Here is a 22289-nt window from a genome sequence, read left to right as displayed (position 1 = left end):
TCTTGACGGCAGGGGCAAGATGGTAGAGCAGAGGCTGGCCATCACCTCCTCACCAACATCATGTGGGCAACAGCAGCAGGAAAATGAGCTAAATTAACAGAGAGAAAAACTTCCTTCAAAAGCTCCTGGAAGAACTAGACATCTTCCTATATGTGAATCATACCTTAATTAAAAAAAAAAATACTGGCAAAGATACTCTTTCTGTCATGGGGCCTACCCTCACTTAACTAATAGCTATCAATAAAGAACAGGGTTGCCTATATCCATAAACCCTATGTCATAAAAACAAAAACAAGAATTTTCCTTCCTATGACAGTTTTCAAAGTGTATCACCTATTCAAATAAACTGATCATTGCTGGACTAAATATTTAGGTGAATCAAGGGGCAAGTTTGTAGAGACTAAAGAGATTAGCAGGTAACAGCCCTGAAAAGCTGTGTGGACATCTAAGGTCACATGCATTTCAATGGCGTAGAATACAGCCTTCAAATCACCCTTAGCATGGTTGCTAAGACCGTAAATGGACTGTATTCCAGAAGGAATGGGTGTAAAAAGAACAACCATCTATCTAACTCAGCCTCGGCACTTGGTAACTCTTTTAACCACTAAGAAACTCAACCACTTCAAGGCATTCACCTCAAGGAACGAAGACCATTACATCAAGAATTAATAACTGGGGCTGGAGAGATGGCTTAGCGGTTAAGTGCTTGCCTGTGAAGCCTAAGGACCCTGGTTCGAGGCTCGATTCCCAGGACCCACGTTAGCCAGATGCACAAGGGGGCACGTGCGTCTGGAGTTTGTTAGTAGTGGCTGGAGGCCCTGGCACGCCCATTCTCTCTCTCTCTTTCTTTGTCTGTTACTCTCAAATAAGTAAAAATGAATAAAAAAAATTAGAAAAGAATTAATAACTGGGGCTGGAGGGATAGCTTAGTGGTTAAGGCACTTGCCTGCAAAGCCAAAGGAACCAGGCTTGACTCCTCAGGACCCATGTAAGCCAGATGCACAAGGTGACACATGCATCTAGAATTTGTTTGCAATGGCTAGAGGCCCTGGTGTACCTATTCTCTCTGTCTTTCACTCTCTTTACATCTCCCTCTCTGTCTCAAATAAATAAATAAAGAAATAATATTTTTTAAAGAATTATTAATAACTGAGCATGGTGGCTCACACCTGTATTTCCAGCAACTGAGATGCTGAGTTAGGAGGATCACTGTAAGTTCAAGGCCAGCCTGGGCTAGAATGAAACTCTGCTCCCCATTCTCCTAAAAATTAATAAACATTCAGGCAATTTAAAATTTTATTGAGAAAATAGTTATTTTGCCATCATATCCAGTTTCTCATTTATCAGAATAAAATGCTTTACAACACTGACCATGACTTCCACTTTTGAGTATTTATACATAGTCTCTGAATAAAATACATTCACAGTAGGCAAGGCTAGCATATTAATTTTAAGATGGTTTATTTTATATGAAACTATAGTATTTGCACACTAGAACAGATGTTTAAAATGTTTACTAACCAAAGATAGACTTGGTGAGACAAAACCAACATGCTTACATATGTATTTGTCTTTTCTCACTGCCAATCCTCCTAGAAGCTATCGCATTGAAAATACTTCACATTCCCACTTAAAAACATCATTTTTTTCTATTTTATAAAATAAAAAAACTGACTCATAAGGGAGATAAATCTCATGTGCACACTTAACATCATTTTTTCTATTTTATAAAATAAAACACTGACTCATAAGGGAGATAAATCTCACGTGTGCGCTTAAAAGCTTCAGCACAGGCTGGAGAGGTGGCTGGGCAGTTAAGGTGCTGCCCTGCAAAGGCTGACAACCAGAGCTCAACTCCCCAGCACCTACATGAAGGCAGGTGCGCAAAGTGGTGCACGCGTCTGGAGTTTGTTTGCAGTGGCTGGAGGCCCTGGTGTGGCCCCTTCTTCTACCTTTCTGTTTACAAATAATTAAATAGTTTATATATATATATTAAAAAGCTTGGGCAAGCCCTTCCTTCTGCAACCAACAAAAAGCAGTGCGCAGGCCAAGCAGCCCATGGTCCCAAGCACACGACTTGCTGAGGATTGATGCAAATTTTGGCAAGGCATTGTCTGTGATTTCCAGGGACCAGGGATGTGTAAACTAAATGATTAAAGGGCATTTCTCTGAATTTCCAAAGAATTTTCTAAAGAATTAGAACAAAGATCCAACTGTTTTTCATGTGGCGAGATGTTCACATTCCACCACTGACAGCTCAAAGGCAGGCTTGGCTTCGAACACACAGCCAGAACATGGATTTTCCAAACACATGGCTGTATATGTTACAAGTAAACAAGCCCTCATGCCTCACCTGTGCCAGCTCCTACCCTCACCATCGCCAGCGAAGGGGGAGTCCAAGGGAGCCAAGTTGCTTTAGAGCAGCTGTCCTGAGTGTGCGTCTCAGGACAAAACTCCCACAACACACTTTCAAAGAAAAAAATCCACATGGAAAAAAATTATGGAAGTGGTGCATCCTTTCTCCAATTATACAGAGGTGCTTAACGGAAACTGAGACCCTCCTAGGAAATGTGTGTGTGTGCCGTCCTTGTTGAGACTCTTGTCAGTTCTAAGACTTAAATATCTTCAAAGCATGCAGACTGGAAACACACTAGTGCACCAAAGGTCCTCAAAAGCTTAAGGACTTTATCTTGCCTAATCTAGCATTTCCCAAACATGCTGGAATAAAGTCTTTTGCTAAAACACCCTTTTGGGAACTACTTCTTCCATAAGCTAGGAGGGTTTTTAAATTTACACTTTCAAATTAATAATAATGAGAGCATAAAAATACTTGATTGCCTATTTTTTTAGGAAACTAACTTCTTTATTCTGAATTAATCCTCTATTACAACATAACCCTCTCTAATCACCAGCAGTGACCTCATACTTACACTTTTATCACACATCACATCACTGTTCAAGAATGTTAACTCAGCAATCCATGGCATACTTTTATGGAGAAAAAAAGACTTTATCTTTTTTAATATCCAGAAAACCCACCTGCCCTAATCATCAATAGTAAAAGCCCAAGACAGGCAGCCTAGGCTCCTGGAGATCACTACAGCCAGCAATTTCTAGGCTAACGTACTATGCAACCCTTTAAAAACGAAACTAAACAACCAATGCAGACACCATCACAAGATCCCATCCTTACATCCCTACGAGCGTTCTGAAGGCCTAATGAAGCTTCAATTAAGCTTTTCAGGGTAGTGGGACCTCCGATGTATTCATCATTAATTTCATATAAAAACAACATTTTTAACGCTGTAAGAAATACGAAAATGGTAACAAATAGATGTAAACTTCACAGAGCTGAACAATAGCAAAAATAAAAGATTAAAGAAGATAATTCTTAACTACCAAGAATATATACCCCCATTAAAAAATCACCACAACCCAAATTATCTGAGTTGCTCTACTCAGGATTTCAGTTGTAAAATTATTAAACCAAGACAAAGTTGATCACCAACTCTCTTTGAGCTTAAAACACAAAGGACACAGGCATGTGTCACATTTTCTTCATTAGCGGCCTCAGTGAACACCATGCCACACTGTGTACATGGAGAGAAGAGAGTAAGAAATATTTAATGTACTTTATCCTCAAACATGAACTAAGGTACCAAAAGAAAATACATAATTAGAAATATAAAACCAGAAGTTTTTGATATCCTATAGAAAAGGAGGGTTTTGTTGTTTATTTTAGATTGTTGCTTTTTTTCTTGTTTGTAAGACAAAGTAAATCTTTAAATAAGCATTTGTTATAACCCTGAGTTGCTTTTCAGTTTAAACTCATAAATAAAAAAAATATTGAATTTATATTTGAGTTACCTGTGGAACTAAATATTGTTTGCAGTATTAAATTCTAAATTAGAACTATGTAGATAATGACATATTTACTCTATTATTTTTATACCTCTTTCTAAAGTTTCAAAAAAAATTATAGACTCTAAAACATTACAAAAATAGAAGCGAGCTATCTCATGACCCCATTATTCATTTTCCTATCTGTATTTAAGCATTTGTATTCTGGCTTAAAGGTGTAAAATCTTTTGACAGCTTGTGAAGAACTACCCCCAAAATGTAACAAGCTTGGTAAATGTGCACTTTTGAAGATTCTACCAAATACAAATAGCACTTTATCACATAAAGCTACTTAAACAAGTTGGTTTTCTTAAGATATTCTGTTACAAGTTTCTGCCTGTTTTGCTGTTAATTTTCTCCATTTTTACAGACTTGGAAAATTCTTAACTTAGTTCTGACTAAAATAAGCCTCTTTGTTCCCTCACATTACCACATCCAGCAATACTAAATGGATAGGAATTACAAGTGGAAATAAAAGTGCTGGCTTTTCTAAAATCTTAAGTCCTCTAGTACTCAAAAAATAATTCAAGCACACCTGAATAGAAACTTACGTGTCAGTGCTCACCTTTTGCAAGGTCCAAACACAGTTTTGAAGGAATGACTATGTTCTGCACTTACAGTTTCCTTAGTGTCCAGTGATCAATGTGACAACAGTGACAGTGGAGGACCTTCACCTCACAGGAATGACCTAACCACTCTTTCTACTCACGTACTCACAAAAATACTAGAACATTTCCAATTTTCATATCCATCACTTCCAAAAGACAGTGACTCACAGCATTTTGTTTAAGACTATGGGCCATTTTTCCCAACACACTCTAGCTTTATGCAGAAATGCTCTGACAGGACGGCCATGGGCCTCTGTCCAGCCTACCAATTGTTCCAGGAGCTTCCTTGGTGTGTGGCTGGTCCCTAAAGTACTTGTGCTCAGGTATAGCTGACCCTCTAGCTCACTTATACAAAGGAAGCTAGCACATAGTTCTTACCGGACTCTCGCTCTATGCCTCAGCAAAGGCGGTCTAGAAGCACAAGGACACTAAAATTTAACACAAAGTAAATCCAAAGCAGAATGGCCAAAAGCAAACACATCCTATCTGCAGCCATCCTCACCACTAGCAAGGACAGATACTCGCTATCTTCAAACATCCTCCTTTTACTAACATTTCAATACAAAATATTACAGTACACTTCTTAGGTGAAGTCTGTGTATCTTACATACATCATCCTCTACATTCCTGTTTAAACATACCTTCTTCATAGACATTAGCAGTTTTATCGAAAGGAAAACTTCATTTAACTCAGTATTATCTTTTTTCCCCCTAGTATCTTTTGACTTCACCATGGAGAAACCTGCCAGATTTACCACTCCATTTCATAGTCTGCTAGTGCTGGTATCATTCTCTTATACATTTTCCGTCTTTTCAAAAATAACTGTCCTACTTTACATGTGTTTTACAACTGTAAACTACTTCAAACTTCAAAACCTTTGGAAGATTTACCATTAATCATAACTGAAAATGACTAACTCTGATTAAAGTATAAACAGATGTCTGATTAATGTGTTAACCATCTTCTCCAATATACATCAATCCTAGCACAATAAAGCCTCATAGCCATGATTTCCGATATAAAATATTCATAGAGATTTCAGATTGCTAAAATAATGCCTTTGAAGATGAGCCAAAACCAATGCACACATCCCTTGCTGTAGAAGCTGGACTTCCTGTAAGGACATCCCAACCGATGAACAAGACTGTGAAGATACCTTATGTCCCACTTACAGCTTTCAAGAAAAAATATTTACAATGATTTCAAGACTTTCATATAAACAGTTCCATGAATGCAGAGCAAACTGGGAGGATGTGGTCACACACGAACAACTCCACTCTGCTCACATTAGCGGGTCTCTTGACTACAAGGCTTATTTTCCTAACGTTCAGGTTTCTGAAGGACTTGGTAGGATTTGCTGAGCACCATAGTAATCTTTTAGGACACTAATCAAAAGCATGGTCCTATATTTTTAAAATCCCAGAAGTGGTTTTAGGACAACAGAAGCACCTCAACCACTAAAATAAGCAAGTTTCTTTGTAAGTAAAATTACCACACAGCAAATCCTTTAACAGTTCAGCAACCAATATATACAAAATAGTCTTAAAAAACTGCTACTTCTGATATATTCCTTTGGATCCTTCAACTGTATTTAAAATATATGGAAAAGAATTGGTCGTCAAGAAGCATGTGAAGCTGATGTGATAATGCTTCTTAGGAAAAAAAATACTGGCCTGAGTTAAGCATGGAGAACTCAAAGATGCACACAGGTGTGAGTTAAGCATGGAGAACTCAGAGCAGATGCACACAGGTGTGAGTTAAGCATGGAGAACTCAGAGCAGACGCACACAGGTGTGAGTTAAACATGGAGAACTCAGAGCAGACGCACACAGGTGTGAGTTAAGCATGGAGAACTCAGAGCAGACGCACACAGGTGTGAGCAGACATACACAGGTGTGAGTTAAGCATGGAGAACTCAGAGCAGAGGTACACAGGTTTGAGTGAAGCATGGAGAACTCGGAGCCAATGCACACAGGTGTGAGTGAGGCATGGAGAACTCAGAGTAGAGACACACAGGTGTTTCTATGGCCCTGGCCATAGAGTAGTGATTAACAAACAACTGGAAAAACTTCAAGTTTTCAGCTGAACATGGTAATGATAACCAACATATCCAGTTCTGGAATCAACATAAGAATGGTATGATTATATACTACAAATACATGGATCTAAAGTTTCCACATTTGCCCAGAAATCAAAAAAAGCCTTTGTTAACCTATATTGAACACACTGTAAATACTGTTATAGTGAAGAGTGTATCAGGTGATTATTATATGTAACCACCTTTTACATTTGTATATGTGGTACTAAACCCGAGGGTTAGGCAAGACAGCATAATTAAAAATACATTCCTCGCTGTGTCTTAAAGGTAAATACAGGCTTTCCTATTGAAATAATTATCTTTTCCCTAACTTCTAAAATAGTATCAGGCTTCCAAACAGAAGTATAAAGTGTCAGCCAAACAGCTACACATTATGTATTCAGACAGGTCTATGAAAACTAGGTTAATAAATTAATTATGAATAAATTACAAAGCACATTCAGAACAGAATTGTAGTTTCTGGTCAGCAGAATCTGAACCAAAGGCAAAGATCGCTGCAATGAAGGCAAGATTTTCTTACATACAGTACAATGTGTCTTTATCCCGCCCTCCAAGTTCACTTAGCATTCAGCTTTATGTAAAGTGCAGTGCAAGCTAAAATACAAGCTTTCTAATAAAAAGGTTGCAGAAGCTCCTCTGTTTTAGTCTTCCTTGTATCTCTCAACAGCGTTTTCTTGTAGCCTTCATGCACTCTGTGTGACTACAGCAACCATGTGTAAGACTCTGAACACACGCACAAAAAGCCAACGAGTGTCACGGTGACAGACGCTGTAAGGAATTACTCTCTTCTGCGGCTGGTGTCAGCTTGAGGGCTGGAAGCTTCCGAGGAGGAAGCTGAGGGCTTTGGCGAAGATTGTCATCCATCTGTAGAAAGTACAAGAAACACTTCTGACTAAGGCTGTGGCACCATTTGTGGACTGTGGTCACCCCATCCAAACTACAGCCTTGGAGAGAACTAGCCTTATGTTTCCGGAACTGTTAGAGAAACCTTTCCCGAACAAATAGTCACTCAAGAACTGTAAATGTCATACCTCAAATACCAGCTGACTCAGTGTCTGCAGAAAGCAACGCAGCTCATCCGTGATACCATCACAAACTTATACTAATTCCACAAAATGAATATTCTTCTGAACTTAATCACAGAATGACTTAGCTTAAGAGTAATTCTGTCATGTCAAGCTGCAGTTTATCCCGCATATTCATGTACAATGCCTCACTTGATTTTTCCCAGCACATCGTGAGGAAAAGTCACCTTCCTTCCCTGTTTCTCAGATCAGAAAAATGAGGCTCAGGGTAAGAGATTTCCCCAGGCCTAAAGCTAGCAAAGCTGAGACTTGAACCAGGTCTTCTTACTGAAGCACAAGTATTCCTTTTCAACTCTCTCTCTTTTCCAAAGCAAATGTGTCTAATGTGCCACTCAAAAGAAATCAATAAGAAAGATACAGCTTACTGAACATGAGCGTACATAGACCACAGAGAGCTGAAGAAAGAGGCAGCAAGAAGGACAAATTCTTTAAAGGAATCAGTTCTTGTCTACCTTAGACAAACAAATGTATATGGACATGTTAAGATAATAAATTTCAGACTTCACCTAAAGAGCAGCTAAAGAAAAACACACTGGCACCCCTGAAATAAGTGCACGATTTAGGCCCTGGCCCTGACTTCACTACCAGCTTTACTTCCCAACCTCAAGAGCAGCTACCAGCAAAAGCACAGAACCAACAGAAAATGGTAACCTATTATCCACTTGATAGGCAGGCTTTTAAGAGTTCTGCATAAATGCCAAATATTCAAAACCCCCTTTCTCTTTTCAAGATGCTTTTGTAAAGTACAGAGGAAACATTTTATCAGAACTGTAAATGGATTACAGGAGAGAAAGTAGAACGAGAGACTAATTTTTAATTTTCCAATGGAAAAAAGTATGGTCAGTGTACAGTTGCTGAAACGCCTTTTCTTTCTTGTAACAACTAAGTTCCTCAACCATGCCTCAGTCTAAATTATGAGCAGTAGTAGCTCATACAACTTGCCCCACTGTCTTATTTGAGTACAAACATGCACCATACTGTAGAAGAGCGGGGAACAGTGAGATGGGGGTGGAGAGAAAGCACATGACTGAACAGGTTAGGAGCCTGCAAAAATTGGTGGAGACCCATGAGGCATGGGTACAAATGGTAACAAGGCCTGTGCGTGTGGGCATGCGGGCGTGTACCTTATAGCTTCCCCCGTAGGTCATGAGTTTCCACATATAGCAAATGGAAGCCACATGGGTATAGCCTGTGTCTAGTAGACGAGTGCTCTTTCCTTTACCCACACGCAGCACTTCACGTACCTCCTCACGTGACCTCCCTCGTACTAGACGCAGCGCAGACTGGGCTTCAAATCAGCGTACCAAACTTGAACAATCAGGAATTCTTACAGTCTCACTGACTTCACAAATTTCATCACCACATCAAATACTAGAGATACAGGTCACCTCCGAGAATGGCAGTAATGCACCTGCTCACAAGCTAAGTGGTGGACACACGACCTCATCGGCAAGCTAGACCGCTGGGGCCGCGGAGAAGGAGGGCCTGCAGCACTCATGCTGGGTCCCCTGTCTAGTGTGCAGGGCTCCTCTTTACTTTTTCCAGCTGAATGACCCTGAGCACATGTGTGAAGTGAGACAGTAACCGTATGTGCACACATATGAAATACCCCGTGAGGCCCTTAGACCTTGGTGCTCATTACAGAATGGCAAATTATTTACAAATAAAAGAAAGAAAAAGAAAACAAATCTATCAGACACTGAGGACAAACTACCACCTCTTCATACTGGCTCTTTGCTTTACTCAGTTCCTAAAGATCACTCACAAAATGAGTATTCCCAAAGTGGCAAAATATCTAAACTGGCCAGGCCCAAAACCCAACTCTACGCACTATGTTTAGGACATAGGAGAGGAGAGGAAACCAAGCCATGATGGCAGTGTTAATAAGAAGTCAGTGAGACTGTAAGAATTCCTGATTGTTCAAGTTTGGTACGCTGATTTGAAGCCCACCTCTACTGATGGTAGCTCCTGACACAAGATGACAAGCAAGCTAGAGCTGAGCTGAGCTGGTGGTGGTGTTTTTTTGTTTTTGTTTGTTTTTTTTTTTTTTTTTTTTTGGTAAGACAATCTTTTGGGTTACCTAGCTTGACACCATTATTCCATATTTCTTCATACAATGAGACCACTACTACAGTATATGTAACTTTAGTAAAAGTGGATTTAAGGGCTGGGAAATGGTTCTGTGGGTAACAGCACTGGCCACACAAGCATGAGGGTTTGAGACAGACTGAGTTTGATCTCCAGCACCCACAAAAAGTGCTGAATGTGGCCATGCAGGCCAGTGACCCTGGTCCACAGGGACTGAAGAATCTTGGGGGCTTGCTAGTCAGTCAATCCACGTGATCAAAAGTGAAAGCTCCAGGTTCAGTGAGAAGCTGCATCTCAAGGAAACAAAAAAAGCAATAGAAGAAGAAGAAGACTCCTGGCGTTCCAGTCTGGCCTTCACATATACTACACATGGACACCACACACCTTAAACACATGTACACATGCCAAGGAAAAGCATATTTGGACAGCTTTCTGAAAAGTAAACCCCTGAAAAATTAAAGAGGGTAAAGTTAATACATAACACAAAGTACAACACTGTCACAGAAAGGAAACTACTAAACTACAAATAAACAATGCTCGAAGTAAACATGACCTTCTCAATCAAGTTGGATTCCTTATTTACAAGCTGTGTGAGTTTCTGCAGGTTTGCATCTACTACTTCTTGTCCAGTTGGAGAGACGCCTAAGAAGCCAGGAGAGAAATCAGAGAAAAACAGGAAATTTTGAAAGGCTTTAAAGCTGTATAAGATCAAACAAGTTTTCAGTCTACCCACCCAATTCAACTGCCCCACCCACCAAAAATTTTTAAAAAAGAGAAAGAGAAAAAACATTCTGGGTTCGAAGGCAAAGCCAGAGGGACAGTGATGCTCCACAACCAAACCCTGACAAGAGGACCAAGCTGTGTCCACTGGGGAGGGGCCCAGGGAGCCATGACATGCGGCTGACACAGCAGAGTCCAGGCACAGTAGTCCTCACCTCCTTCAGAACTTCAAGTCGCACCTTTCTTTCATCCATTTCAAATAAGCCTTTGGTCATAAATGTCTGGACAGTTTGCTAAGGCAGCGACTTCCAAATAGCAACCCACCAGGCACCCAAAATGTTAAAAAGGATTTTTAAAGTATATTTTTATAGGATCAATCCCCAAGACATTTAAATTTAGTAAATCTGGAACTGAGTTTAAGAATTTTTATTGGTTGTATAGTTAGGTTTGCCAACTATGGCTCCAAAGTAACAAGGATGAATATTAGTTTCAGAACTTCCAACTGACTAGAGCCTTCCTATGTACAGACCACATAACCCAACATCAACATCAGCTGTCTACCTAAGCCAACTATCTGTACAACTTGTTTCTGAAAAGAAAGAACAACTGTAGCCACCTCTCCACATATACTTAAACACAAGGTCCCACACTCACAAAGAAGCGTATCTACGTGACAGGTGCCCTCTACTTACTACAGCTCCAGTTTGATGCAATCAGTTTCAAGTAGTAGAATGATGGGAATGTACCTCACCAAAGTCAGTCTGCTACTGATCTCTGCTCATGAAGGAAAATGCTAGAAGCAGCAGGTAAGAGTCACTTAAAGTAAATGCCCATTTATATTAGGATAGATCTATTTCTTTAGCAGGAACTCAATACTTCTTTGAGAAGAAAATAACTCACTTCAGAGGGGCAATATTTAAAAAGTACAAGTAATGTCTAAAATATAGAGGAATATGTAAAAGCCAAATGCCTGTTTCTCTGTTTCAATAAGAACCCACACATGGGGATAAAATGGAGTTGGAAAAATGCAATGTCTTGAAGTGCTATAAACAGAATTTAAAGACAAGATGATTTGTTTTAAATTAAGTCATGAGCTTTGCTTATATATCCCCAGGGCAGGATTAATGTACTCTACCCAAATGTCCATTAGCAAAAGAAAAGCTAGCTTACCTCCGAGCCTAAAGTAACTGCTTAGTATGTCATCACAAAAGCGACACAGGTTGAAGAGCTGCTTCAGATGTTCCTGTAGCTGAACTTTAGGGAACCGTACTTTATAAAGAGGCGCAAGAAAACCAAACACATAGGCATCCAAGGTAGAAGGCCTAGAAACATATAAAGCATTTTCCTCTAACAGCACTAACAAAATATTAAATTGGGATTGTATTTAAAATGTTCTCTTTAGAGCTGGAGAGATGGCTTAGTGATTAAAGTGCTTGCCTGCAAAGCCAAAGGACCCAGGTTCAATTCCCCAGGAGACAAGTAAGCCAGATGGACAAGGTGGCACATGCATCTAGAGTTCATTTGCAGTTAGCTAGAGGTCCTGGGCTGCTCTTTCTACCTCTTTCTCTGTCTAATAAATAAATAAAAATAAAATATTTATAAAAATTAAAATGTTGTCTTCAAATATACTTCTCAAGATTAAGTACAAAATATATTTTAAAAGGCTTACTACTCATTTTTAATTAACAAAAGTCAAGTAGCTCAGCATTTGCCTTTTGGATAGTTTTAAAATACTCTAACCATTTACTTTATTTAGAAGAGATTACAATTTCATTTTGCTTACAAGTGCTGCATAGACTGGAGGCAAAGAGAAACTACTCTTTGACCTTGTTAAGTGCACACACGCAGCCTATGAAGCTAATGTTATCTGCAACGGGCTTCCTGTCGTAACCCCTTAAATCCTTTCCTTTCTTTTGCAGTACTGGGGATGAACTCAGGACCTCATGCATACTAAGCAAGGACTCTCCTACCACTGAACTATACCAGCAGGTCCTATAAACTCTGTTTTGAAGCGAAAGACTCCTCTTTGAGGGAAGTAGAAGTGGTTGTAACTCACTTTTTACTGATTATACATGCATAAAATATCAAAATCATTTTTAAGATCATATACTCACGTATCTCCAAAGAAAAACTGAGATGTTCCCAATCTGTTTGACAGAAGATTTAGGCACTCCCTGGCATCTCTGTATATCTAAAACAGATGAAATGACATCCTAAAAGTAGGGAAGATGACATTACGTTGCTCTGGAGGCAGCACCTCAAGGTAAGCCCATCTGTCTCTCCTTGTTATCCCTTCTCTGTAGACCACTTGCTTGGAGAACAATCCGTACCTGTGCTTCCACTTCTTGGAGACGGTAGAGAGGAGGCTCTCCTCTTGTCAGGAGTATTCTGTTCAGTGCTCCCCTTGACATCTTCCCAGGCAGAATTAAATTCAAGGGAAAAGGAATCCGTGAAGCAAACCATGGCTTCGTCACAGTAAAGTAATTGTCACTCTCAACCCAGAATGTGTGAAGCTGCCAAGGGAAAGAAATAAGATCAATCAATGTGACAGTTTGTCATAAGTGTCTTCTCAAAAAGCAGCTTCATATAAATTTCCCAAGTATAAGCTGGGCGTGGTGGCACACACCTTTGATCACAGCACTTGGGAGGCAGAGATAGGAGGATTGCCATGAATTTGAGGCAACCCTGAGACTACACAGTGAATTCCAGGTCAGCCTGAGCTAGAGTGAGACCCTACCTCAAAAAAAAAAAAAAAAAAAAAAATCCCAAGTATAAAGACTCAAAATCAAACAATTTTCTTAAAAATGTTGAGTTTTGTTGACTGCTATATCCCAGCACACAGAACAAAGCCTAGAACACAGGCGTCAATATTGCTGAACAAATGAGTTACAGTGTGATCAACTCCACACATGGGGCAAAGTTCCACCTCTCACTAAGAACACTGATTTCCAAAACGATATTAATATGTTGAGTGTAGCTTAGTGCCATAGTGCTTCCTTAGCATTGTAAAACAAAACAAACAACAAAACTAGCATTATCACTGTGATGAAAAGTTGAATGTCTAAGAGAATCCAGCTTAACCATAATACGAAAGATGATGATTAATAATAAAATTTCCTCTCATTTTAACAATAATTTTATTTATTTGAGAGAGAATATGGGCACACCAGGGCCTCTTAGCACTGTAAATAAACCAGACACAATCACTTTGTGTAACTGGCTTAACATGGGTACTGGGGAACTGAATCTAAGCCAGCAGGCTGGGTAAGCAAGCTCCTTTAACCACTGAGCCATCTCCCTGCCTGAAATTTCCTCTCTTCTACTCTTTTCATTGTTCTCTTTATTAACAAACTATATTTTTAACTAAGTCATTAAAAACTGTAGGATTCAGAAATGCTCACCACAGCCGGGAGAAGTTTCTCTTCCAGGAGAGCAATGTATGCCAGTGTATCTGCCCCTTGTTTTGCTGAGAGTTCATAATCAGCATCATACTTCTATTAAAAAACAAAACCACAGACTTTCAGAAGCCAAAGAATGCCCAAGGACACTTAAACCAAAGTACAACTCCTAGCCTTCTTCACAAATGGCAAACGTGAGGTTAAAAGGGAGACAGAGAAATGCAAACACAATAGAACTGTTTGATGTACTTTTGGTGCTTAGAACCACATCATGCATACAAGCAAATAAATGTTGTTTCAATGTTCACTAACGACCTTGCTCAGCACATGGCATGTAAGACAAAGTTAACAAATAAAAGCAATTGCTTTTAACAATAAGGGGGAGGAAATTTCATTTGGTTATACTTTTCTCCATGAAAAGTAAAAAACAAAACAAAAACACAGGAAAATTTCAGGGGCTGGACATGTGGCTCAGTTGGTAGAGTTCTTGCTCACATAAACACAAACCAGGTTTGATGACACACACCAATAATCCCAGAATATCAATGGGAGGTAGAAGGAAAGGATCTAAAGCTCAAGTTCATCCTCAGCTAAACAGCAATTTGGAGGCCAGCCTGGACTACAAGAGACCCTGCTTTCTAAAGGCAAAAAGGGGGAGGGGGGAAATCAGGAAAACTTCCAATTTAGAAAATGTTCAAAATTTTGGTTTTAATAAGCACAGGGCTTTTTTCTTACAGTATGGCAAAACCAATTACAATTTTTGTACTTATCTTTACATGTTCAAGAATTTGGACACAATACATAAGTACCTACATGTTCAAATATTTTAGACATACTGCTCCATGCTCCATACAACATTTAATCTCTACTGTCAGGTAATTTTTATTGGTTTTTTTTTAGTTAGTTTACTGAATTTTAGGTGTCATTATGGCATTTTCAATAAATACTTAAAAATAAAATAAATAGCTGATACAGTTGTCATAGTGTCTGCCTAGAAACACAAGACTCTGGGCTCAATCCCTAGTACCAAAACCAACGATGAATAAATAAAGTGGTTGCTATTTGGTGTGGTCTCATATCTCATAACTAGCACAGTAGCTATGTAATTAAGCTGCTAATGCTATGAGTAAGTCTAACTATGAATAGTTAAACTGAATCTTCTTGTGTATAAATTTCTATAAGATCCAAGCAACGTGCATGAAAACATACATTGACTATACTTCAGCATGATTTTCAAATCACAATAATACTCATGCTTTACAGCACTGATTTTGTCAAATCCTGGGTATCTCAAATTGTCTAGTGGGTTGAAAAAGGTCACAAAACAAAAATAAACTGTTTTTGTTTTGTTTTAAGAAAACAACATACATGATGTTGACATCTGTAATCCCAGCCCTCGTGGGGCTGAGACAGGACGATGACACCAAGTCTAAGCCCAGCCTGGATGAGACAACGGTGAGTTCCAAGCCAGGGTTAGCTAGAGTGCAACCTCTACGCCCCCCCCCAAAAAAACGGGTAGTATGTAGGAACAATTACCTACTTCTTCAAAAGAAACCACCTACCTGTTTTCTTAAAAAGTTTAATATTTTTGCGGGTTGAGAAACAATGTTGTCGTCAGTTGTCAAAATTGGCACATCACCTAAAATCGAAAACAGTTTATAGACAAAGAGAAGTTGTGATTTCCTCCACGATTCCGCAACCCTCAAAACTATACCAGTTGCACTTTTGAAGGGGGAAAATGAGTAAGAAGTGCTGAGCGCATGTTCATTTCTCACAACTTCCAGTGGTTCGGCTTGCACTTTATCACTCAGAATAAGGACACCATGACCAAACACACAGCCAAGGTCATTTGTGAGCTAACCCTCCATGATCCCCTAGGGCTCTACGTCTCAGGACTTTAAAAAACAAAAACAAACAAACAAAAAGGGCAGGAAGGGGCGTGTCAAAGGTTTACACCGTACCTCGTGAACCTCTCCAGGTGTTATCTATAACACTGACTTTCAAGGGTGCACCAGAAAATTTGGCATAAGCCTGTGAAACAAGAGCGCGCAGTAAGACACGTTTCAGACGGAGCGCGCGGAGCAGGGGTGCAGAGCGGCTCCGGCGTCTCCCGCACAGGCCGGGCCGCGCCGGCCCGCGTCCCCGGCCTTCCCGCGCCGAGCAGGCCGCGGGGCCCGGCAAGGCGGGGCGGCGAGCGGCAGGGAGGAGGCGTGGGCCGCCCGCAGCCCGCAGCAGAGGCCCCGCGCCCGCCCGCCCGCCCGGGGCCTCACCATCACCACCAGGCACTCGCTGTGTACGGACGGCAGCCCCCAGCCGCCGCCCCAGCAGCTCAGCTCCAAGGGGGCCGCCATCTTGCCGGGGCCGGCTCCTGCCGCCCGGAAGTGCTCCGGACCACTTCCGGGGCGGGGCGCGGGCGGGGCGCAGGCGCGGGCGCCGCGACGTAGGCCTGGCTTAGCCCGAAGGCAGAAATCAACCAGTGGGGCGTGCTTCCGGGTCGACGTGGGGCGGGGCAGGGTGGAAGGAAAGGGCTTGGTGGGTTCTGGGAGTGTTGGATGCTTATGTCGGGCCTTGGCCTGCCTTCCTAGTCACAGTTATAGGCCTCTTTACGTTGGAACGTCTTGACTTTCTTTTACGGAAAAAAGAAAAAATTACTGTATTCTAAAATTTAATGGGAATTGTGTCTGCCTTCAGTGCCACTGCTTCGATGTGAAAAGCTCCATTCTCCGGTCAGCTGCTCCCTTAAAATAAGCCTAGGTTTGGGGTTCTTGCAGCCCCTAACGCGCATTTCACTTGCGCCTCTGTCCTTGGTGACAGACATTTGCCCTCTACTGTACAGAAGCTCTTTGAGGAAAGAACGTGGCCAGCTTCATTGATGCAGAACCCGGTGCAGTCAAAGGCTCTGAGCTTGAAAGAGTTAATTTTCCCAATGCTCTGCTTTCACTGTCTTGACATGGCAACTTTTGTTCAAGGAGTCCTGCATTTTTACTTTGGACTGAGCATTATAAATCAAGTAGCTAGAAATGTCTGTAGACCTAATGGGCACGGGCTAAATATTTTTGAGCATCAAACCTGATAATGTTTTAAGGAAAAAATACATAAAAAAGAAAGGAGTGCACTTGGAATGTGGTGATTTAGACGTACTGACTTTCAGAGTCAGGACATAGGAGTTGGGTCTTTTTTATGGACAGCCCAGTAGTATTTGAGATACCTCCTGTTAAACCTCTTGAGTTTCTTCTGTTACACTGAAATGGCATGGGCCCCTTAAACAACTGAAATCTCACCAGAAACCCCTGTAAATTTTCATTAAAATATAACGCAATGGGGCTGGAAAGATGGCTCAGCAGTTAAAGACACTTGTTTTCAAAGCCTGACAAGCCTATGTTCAATACCCCAATCACTCACATAAAGTGGTACAAGCATCTGGCATTCCATTTGCATTCCCTGGTGTGCACACACACACACGAGAGAGAGAGAAAAAAAAAAAACTTAAAAAATACTATTCAATATTTGGTAGGCGCTTCTTACTGTTTCTACAGCATTCTAAATTACAGTGATAATTTTCCAGTCTATTTTTTTTTTTGTTTGTGTTTTTGAGGTAGGGTCTCTCTAGTTCAGGCTGACATGGAATTCACTATATAACAGAGTGAACCTCCTATCTCTGCCTCCCAACTGCTGGGATTAAAGATGTGTGCCACCATGCCTGGAAACTTAGGGTTGCCATATCTTTTCCTTTCAATTTCTGAGAACTCTTGTCTTTGAAACGTAAAAAAATAGTGTTCATTAGTAATACTATACATTTGGGAAATGTTTGGCTTATGTACAGTTAAAACTAAACAACAATACATTGATTGAGTAGATACAATGTCCAAGACAGGAGAAGGGTTTGATAGAATACAGAGAAGCATGGATTTTGTCCTTAGGAGTTTATAGTGTATGAAACAGACATACACACAGCTAGTATAACTAGTCCGATGGAGTAAGTTTAGAGATACAAGAAAAATATTATAAAAACACAAAGGAGGGACAATGAAGTCTATGTAGGACTGTTCAGTCTTCAGAAGAAGGAAGGAAATTTAACTTTCAGATCCAAATATAACAGGATCTTCATCTTTTAAGGATTAAGTTCCCAAGTCATGAAACTCAGAGTCTCCATACTACAGAAACACATTTAAAATAACCATGTACAGAGAATGTAGATTCCCCGAGTCATACTGGAGTGTATGAACATTTTTTGTGGGCATATATGATTACTCAGTGTGGCTGTTTCCCTTACCACTCTTATTCATTTGCATTAAAGAGAAATTAAGTGTCTTCCCTTATTGTTGAGTTAGACCACAAGTAGCATCTCACTGCATCTGATGAGAGAGTCCTAACACAGAAGTTCATTTGCATCTACTTACTAGCAATCTTTTATTGCTGGAATTCCTCTTCAGAGCCTGTATCTGCTAGATTGTATTTTAAAGCTCTTGAGTAGCTGATTGCACAACCAGGCTCTGAATACTGTTCCAGACTACCACACCAAAATCTGAAACCTTCAGAAATTATGCCTGGTATGGGGACTTGGCATCTGTGCCATTGCTTGGCTGCTAAAGAGTATTGTTCAGAGTTTACAAAAATCATAATTTCAGATTCTTCCCAGGAAGGATACTATCTGCAAAACATTCATGTATGTGTGGGATGGCCTGGATCACGGCTTTATAATGAGTCTTCCAGACAATGTTTTCTCTGAAAAAGAAATTTTATTTTTCAAAATATGAACATTAAAATGGCTTCATCTAGTGATGGTCATCTGAACTCAGGAGACCTGACCTTGGTATCTAGTTCTGTACTTCATGGGTTTCTTAACTTAACTTGGGAGCTATGGTGCAGATTCTGTTAAAATTCCCTGTCCTGTCCTCCTTTGACTAAGGTTCTGTAAAATGGAACTGCTGGCCAAAAGGCAAGGATTGTGACAAGTAACCATATAGCATGGCTTCTCATGAGAAAGTTAAACTGAAGATCCTTGAATGTCACAAGCCTGAGATTCTATAGATTAGTTCGTGTTTAAATATAGAAATCCAGGTACAAACATTCTTAGGGAGAAATAATGACACTGAATAGGAGTCAGGAGACCTGTGTTTTTTACTTGGTGTCTAAATTAGCCATGTTCTTGAGATAATCATTTTGCTTTGTTCCTCAGCTCTTCACTTATAATATGGAAGTTATTTTAGCTCTAAGATGCTATCTATGTGTAATGAATATTTAGTGATATCTTATATTCCTGGAGCAATTTTGACCTGCCAGAACTCCCGGCAGTATGTGATGTAACTCATTTGAACTCATAATGATTCCATGAAGCAGTTACTATTACCTTGCCTTATTTTCGTGGAATGATACTAAGGTACAAAGATGTTAGTTAACTTTTCCAAAGTCACATAGGCAGTAGGTGAGGAAACCAGGATTTGAATTCAAGCAGTCTTATTCAGAGCTCATACTTTTCTTAACCAGTATCATGATGTTTATGTAACCTTCCAAGGAATCAATGTAAGAGTCAAATTTCTCTCCACATAGCTGCATCAATGACATAACACAACTATCATCACTTCTTTAAATAACATTTTTTTTGTTTGTTTTTCGAAGTAGGGTCTCACTCTAACCCAGGCTGACCTGAAATTCACTACAAAGTCTCAGGGTGGTCTTGAACTCATGGCAATCCTCCTACATCTGCCTCCCAAGTGCTGGGATTAAAGGCATGCACCATCATACCCATCTTAAATAACATTTTTTAAAAAACATTTAGCTATTAAGAAAATTCCCTAATGAACTTTTCTATGACTCTAAGTCAGTGAGAGAATAAAAACTTAAGGCTATGTTTTCAGATGAATAAGTGATGAAATGGGGATGATAGATTTCAGATAACTGAATACTAGTTGGAAATACCATTTTGTCAAGAAGATTATAAGCATAATGTGGTTTTAGACAAAGGCTTTAAGTGTCTTTCTACACTTGGTAAAGGCATAAGGAAATAAGCAGGATGCTAACTAAATTTGAAGCATGAGTACATTTGATTTAGATTAGCACAGAGAAAGGTGGGCCTCTGAGAAAAGCCAGATGACTAAAGATACAGAAATGAAGAACACTATGGCAAAGAACTATAAAAGAAGTAAATAGAGTTTGGGAGATGGCTCGGGAGTTAAAGGTACTTGTTTGTAAAGTCTGATGGGATGGCCTGGGTTCAATTTCCTGATATCCACATAATTTCAGATGCACAAAGTGGCACATGGGTCTCGAGATGTTTGCAATGGCAACAGGTCCTGGCACATACACACTCTCCCTTCCTATCTCAAAAATAAATTAATTTAAAAATAACCAAGTGAATTTTGGATTTATAGTGAGCTAGGGAATGAGCAGGAAGAGTGTCAATCAATAAATGAGTGCCAGGATTACAATATATGAGAATTTGTACTTTGGGAGAAAGTAAAGGAAAAGTCTAAGTATACTTATAATGGTTTATGTTGGTGGTCAACTTGACAGGGCCTAGAATCACCTGCAAGGAGTTATCTAGATTAGGTTAATTAAGGTGGGAAGACTCAACTATGGATGGCACCATCTCATAGGCTGAGGTACTGGACCATATAACAAAGCAGAGAGCTAGCTAAGCACCCATATTTATTATTCTCTGCTTCCTCACTGTAGGCTGAAAATGACAAGCTCTACCTCATACTCCTGCTGCCATGCTTTCTTTGCCATGATGGAGTATAAACTAGAACTTTAAGTTGAAATGAACCCTTAGCCTGATTTTTGTCAGGTATTTTGTGCCAAAAAGAAGAGGGCAATACAACAGTATTAAGAAATTCCAAAGTCAAACAGTGGCTGGAATACCATTGTTTCATGGACATCATAGAAGTAGATGTTTTATGAGTACATAAATTGCATCAAATGAAGCAACAATGTGGCGGAAATGAAATGAAATACTCTTGAATATCATTAAAGGAAGGTCACTCAGTGTACCTGCCCTGAGTGCTTTATACAAAGGATATTGTTAGAAATGAAATGACAAGGGATTACTGAAGAAAACAGTATGAAGAGGTTCTCCTAGAACATGTAAGATCTTGAGGACAGATATCAGAAATCAGTCAGGAATGGAGAACTCAAAGTTTCTGAAAGAGATAATGGGATGATTTTATGTACTATGAAGATAGAACTGGCCATTATGAGCAAAAGCCTAAAATACAGGAGAGAAAAAGGATGGGATAGGGAGTTGATAGGCTAAAATTAGGAACTCCAGCAGTGAGGCCAGCATTAAAATTAGAAATGTTTTTTCTTTGATATTGGAGAAAGAAAGCTTTAAGCAGAACATAGAATGCTGAGTAAGCTCATCACATACCTTCAATTTTCTCAGTAAATAGAAAACAAATGGGCCTGAGAGGAAGAGAGAGTAACTTAGAGAATAGTCCAGGGAATTAGTTAACAGTAATGGGAGTATTGCTGACAGTGCTAGAAGCCAAACATAAATTAATATGAAAGATAACTCAAGTGAGCCCAAAGGCAAACTAATAATCAAGTGTCTTCAAACAGACAATATTTAAATATTCTTTCAACTTTTCTTTTTTAGAGAAAACCATACTGGTCTCCAAATGTAACAAGATCAACTGACATTTTACCATTTACTTTAGAAGTTCTATAGTGCTACCGGACTTGTAGTAACCCTTGAAGCTTGGCCCAGAAAATGATGGTGGTGGTGGGGAACTTTGAGAGTAAAAAAAAAAAAAAAAAATGGAGCCAGGCATGGTGGAACATGCCTTTAATCCCAGCACTTGGGAGGCAGAGGTAGGAGGATCATGGTGAGTTTGAGGCTACCCTCAGACTACATAGTTAATTCCAGGTCAGCCTGAGCCAGAGTGAGACCCTACCTCAAAAATACATACATACATACATACATACATACATACATACATACATACATGGAATCTACAGCTTCCGTTTAATGGGGGCTCAGTCACTCCTAAATCTAGCTATGTCTGTATAGATATGCCGCTTCCTCTAAAGGTACTTTGGTATCTAGAAGCGCAAATGCAGACTAGGTTTGTTCAATGATTTGATAGCTGTGTCAAGACTATCAGCATAGTACACTTGAAGTCTACTTTTTGTATTAAAGTGAATTAAATGCAGCAAGTAAGATAAAGTCATCATTAGACATAATGCTCAATGTGTGCTGAGGAAAATGTTGTATTTTAAAAGTGAGGAGGGTAATAGGGCCTAAATAAAAATAAGTTGCCTCATTGGAAGTAGTTCAATGGGGATAGTGAGCTAGCTCAGCTGTTGAAGGTACTTGTTTAGGAAGCCTGGCAGCCTGGTTCCACTCCCCAGCACCCAGGTAAGCCAGATGCACAAAGTGGCAAATGCATCTGG

The 22289-nt window shown here is 39.9% G+C and overlaps 1 protein-coding gene across 2 annotated transcripts; it reads right to left on the bottom strand.

The window, feature by feature from the left end:
- Nucleotides 1-1283: 1283 nt before the first annotated feature.
- Mtx3 (metaxin 3) lies at nt 1284-16276 on the bottom strand. Of its 2 annotated transcripts, XM_045133581.1 has the most exons (9): nt 16169-16276; nt 15860-15929; nt 15461-15537; nt 13902-13994; nt 12831-13013; nt 12615-12691; nt 11671-11822; nt 10334-10422; nt 1284-7471 (listed from the first exon to the last, which is right to left on the bottom strand). In XM_045133581.1, the coding sequence occupies exons 1-9, from the start codon at nt 16247-16249 to the stop codon at nt 7361-7363; spliced, it is 933 nt and encodes a 310-aa protein (XP_044989516.1). In that variant the 5' UTR covers nt 16250-16276; the 3' UTR covers nt 1284-7360. The 2 variants fall into 2 exon arrangements, with proteins under 2 accessions (XP_044989516.1, XP_044989517.1); XM_045133582.1 differs by lacking the exon at nt 10334-10422 and having other exon boundaries at nt 7336-7471.
- Between the last annotated feature and the right edge of the window lie 6013 nt (nt 16277-22289).

This window comes from Jaculus jaculus, chromosome 14 (assembly GCF_020740685.1).
Source record: "Jaculus jaculus isolate mJacJac1 chromosome 14, mJacJac1.mat.Y.cur, whole genome shotgun sequence".
Lineage (NCBI taxonomy): Eukaryota > Metazoa > Chordata > Mammalia > Rodentia > Dipodidae > Jaculus > Jaculus jaculus.
The sequence above is the reverse complement of the archived record's forward strand: the minus strand, read 5'-3'. Positions and strand labels throughout refer to the sequence as shown.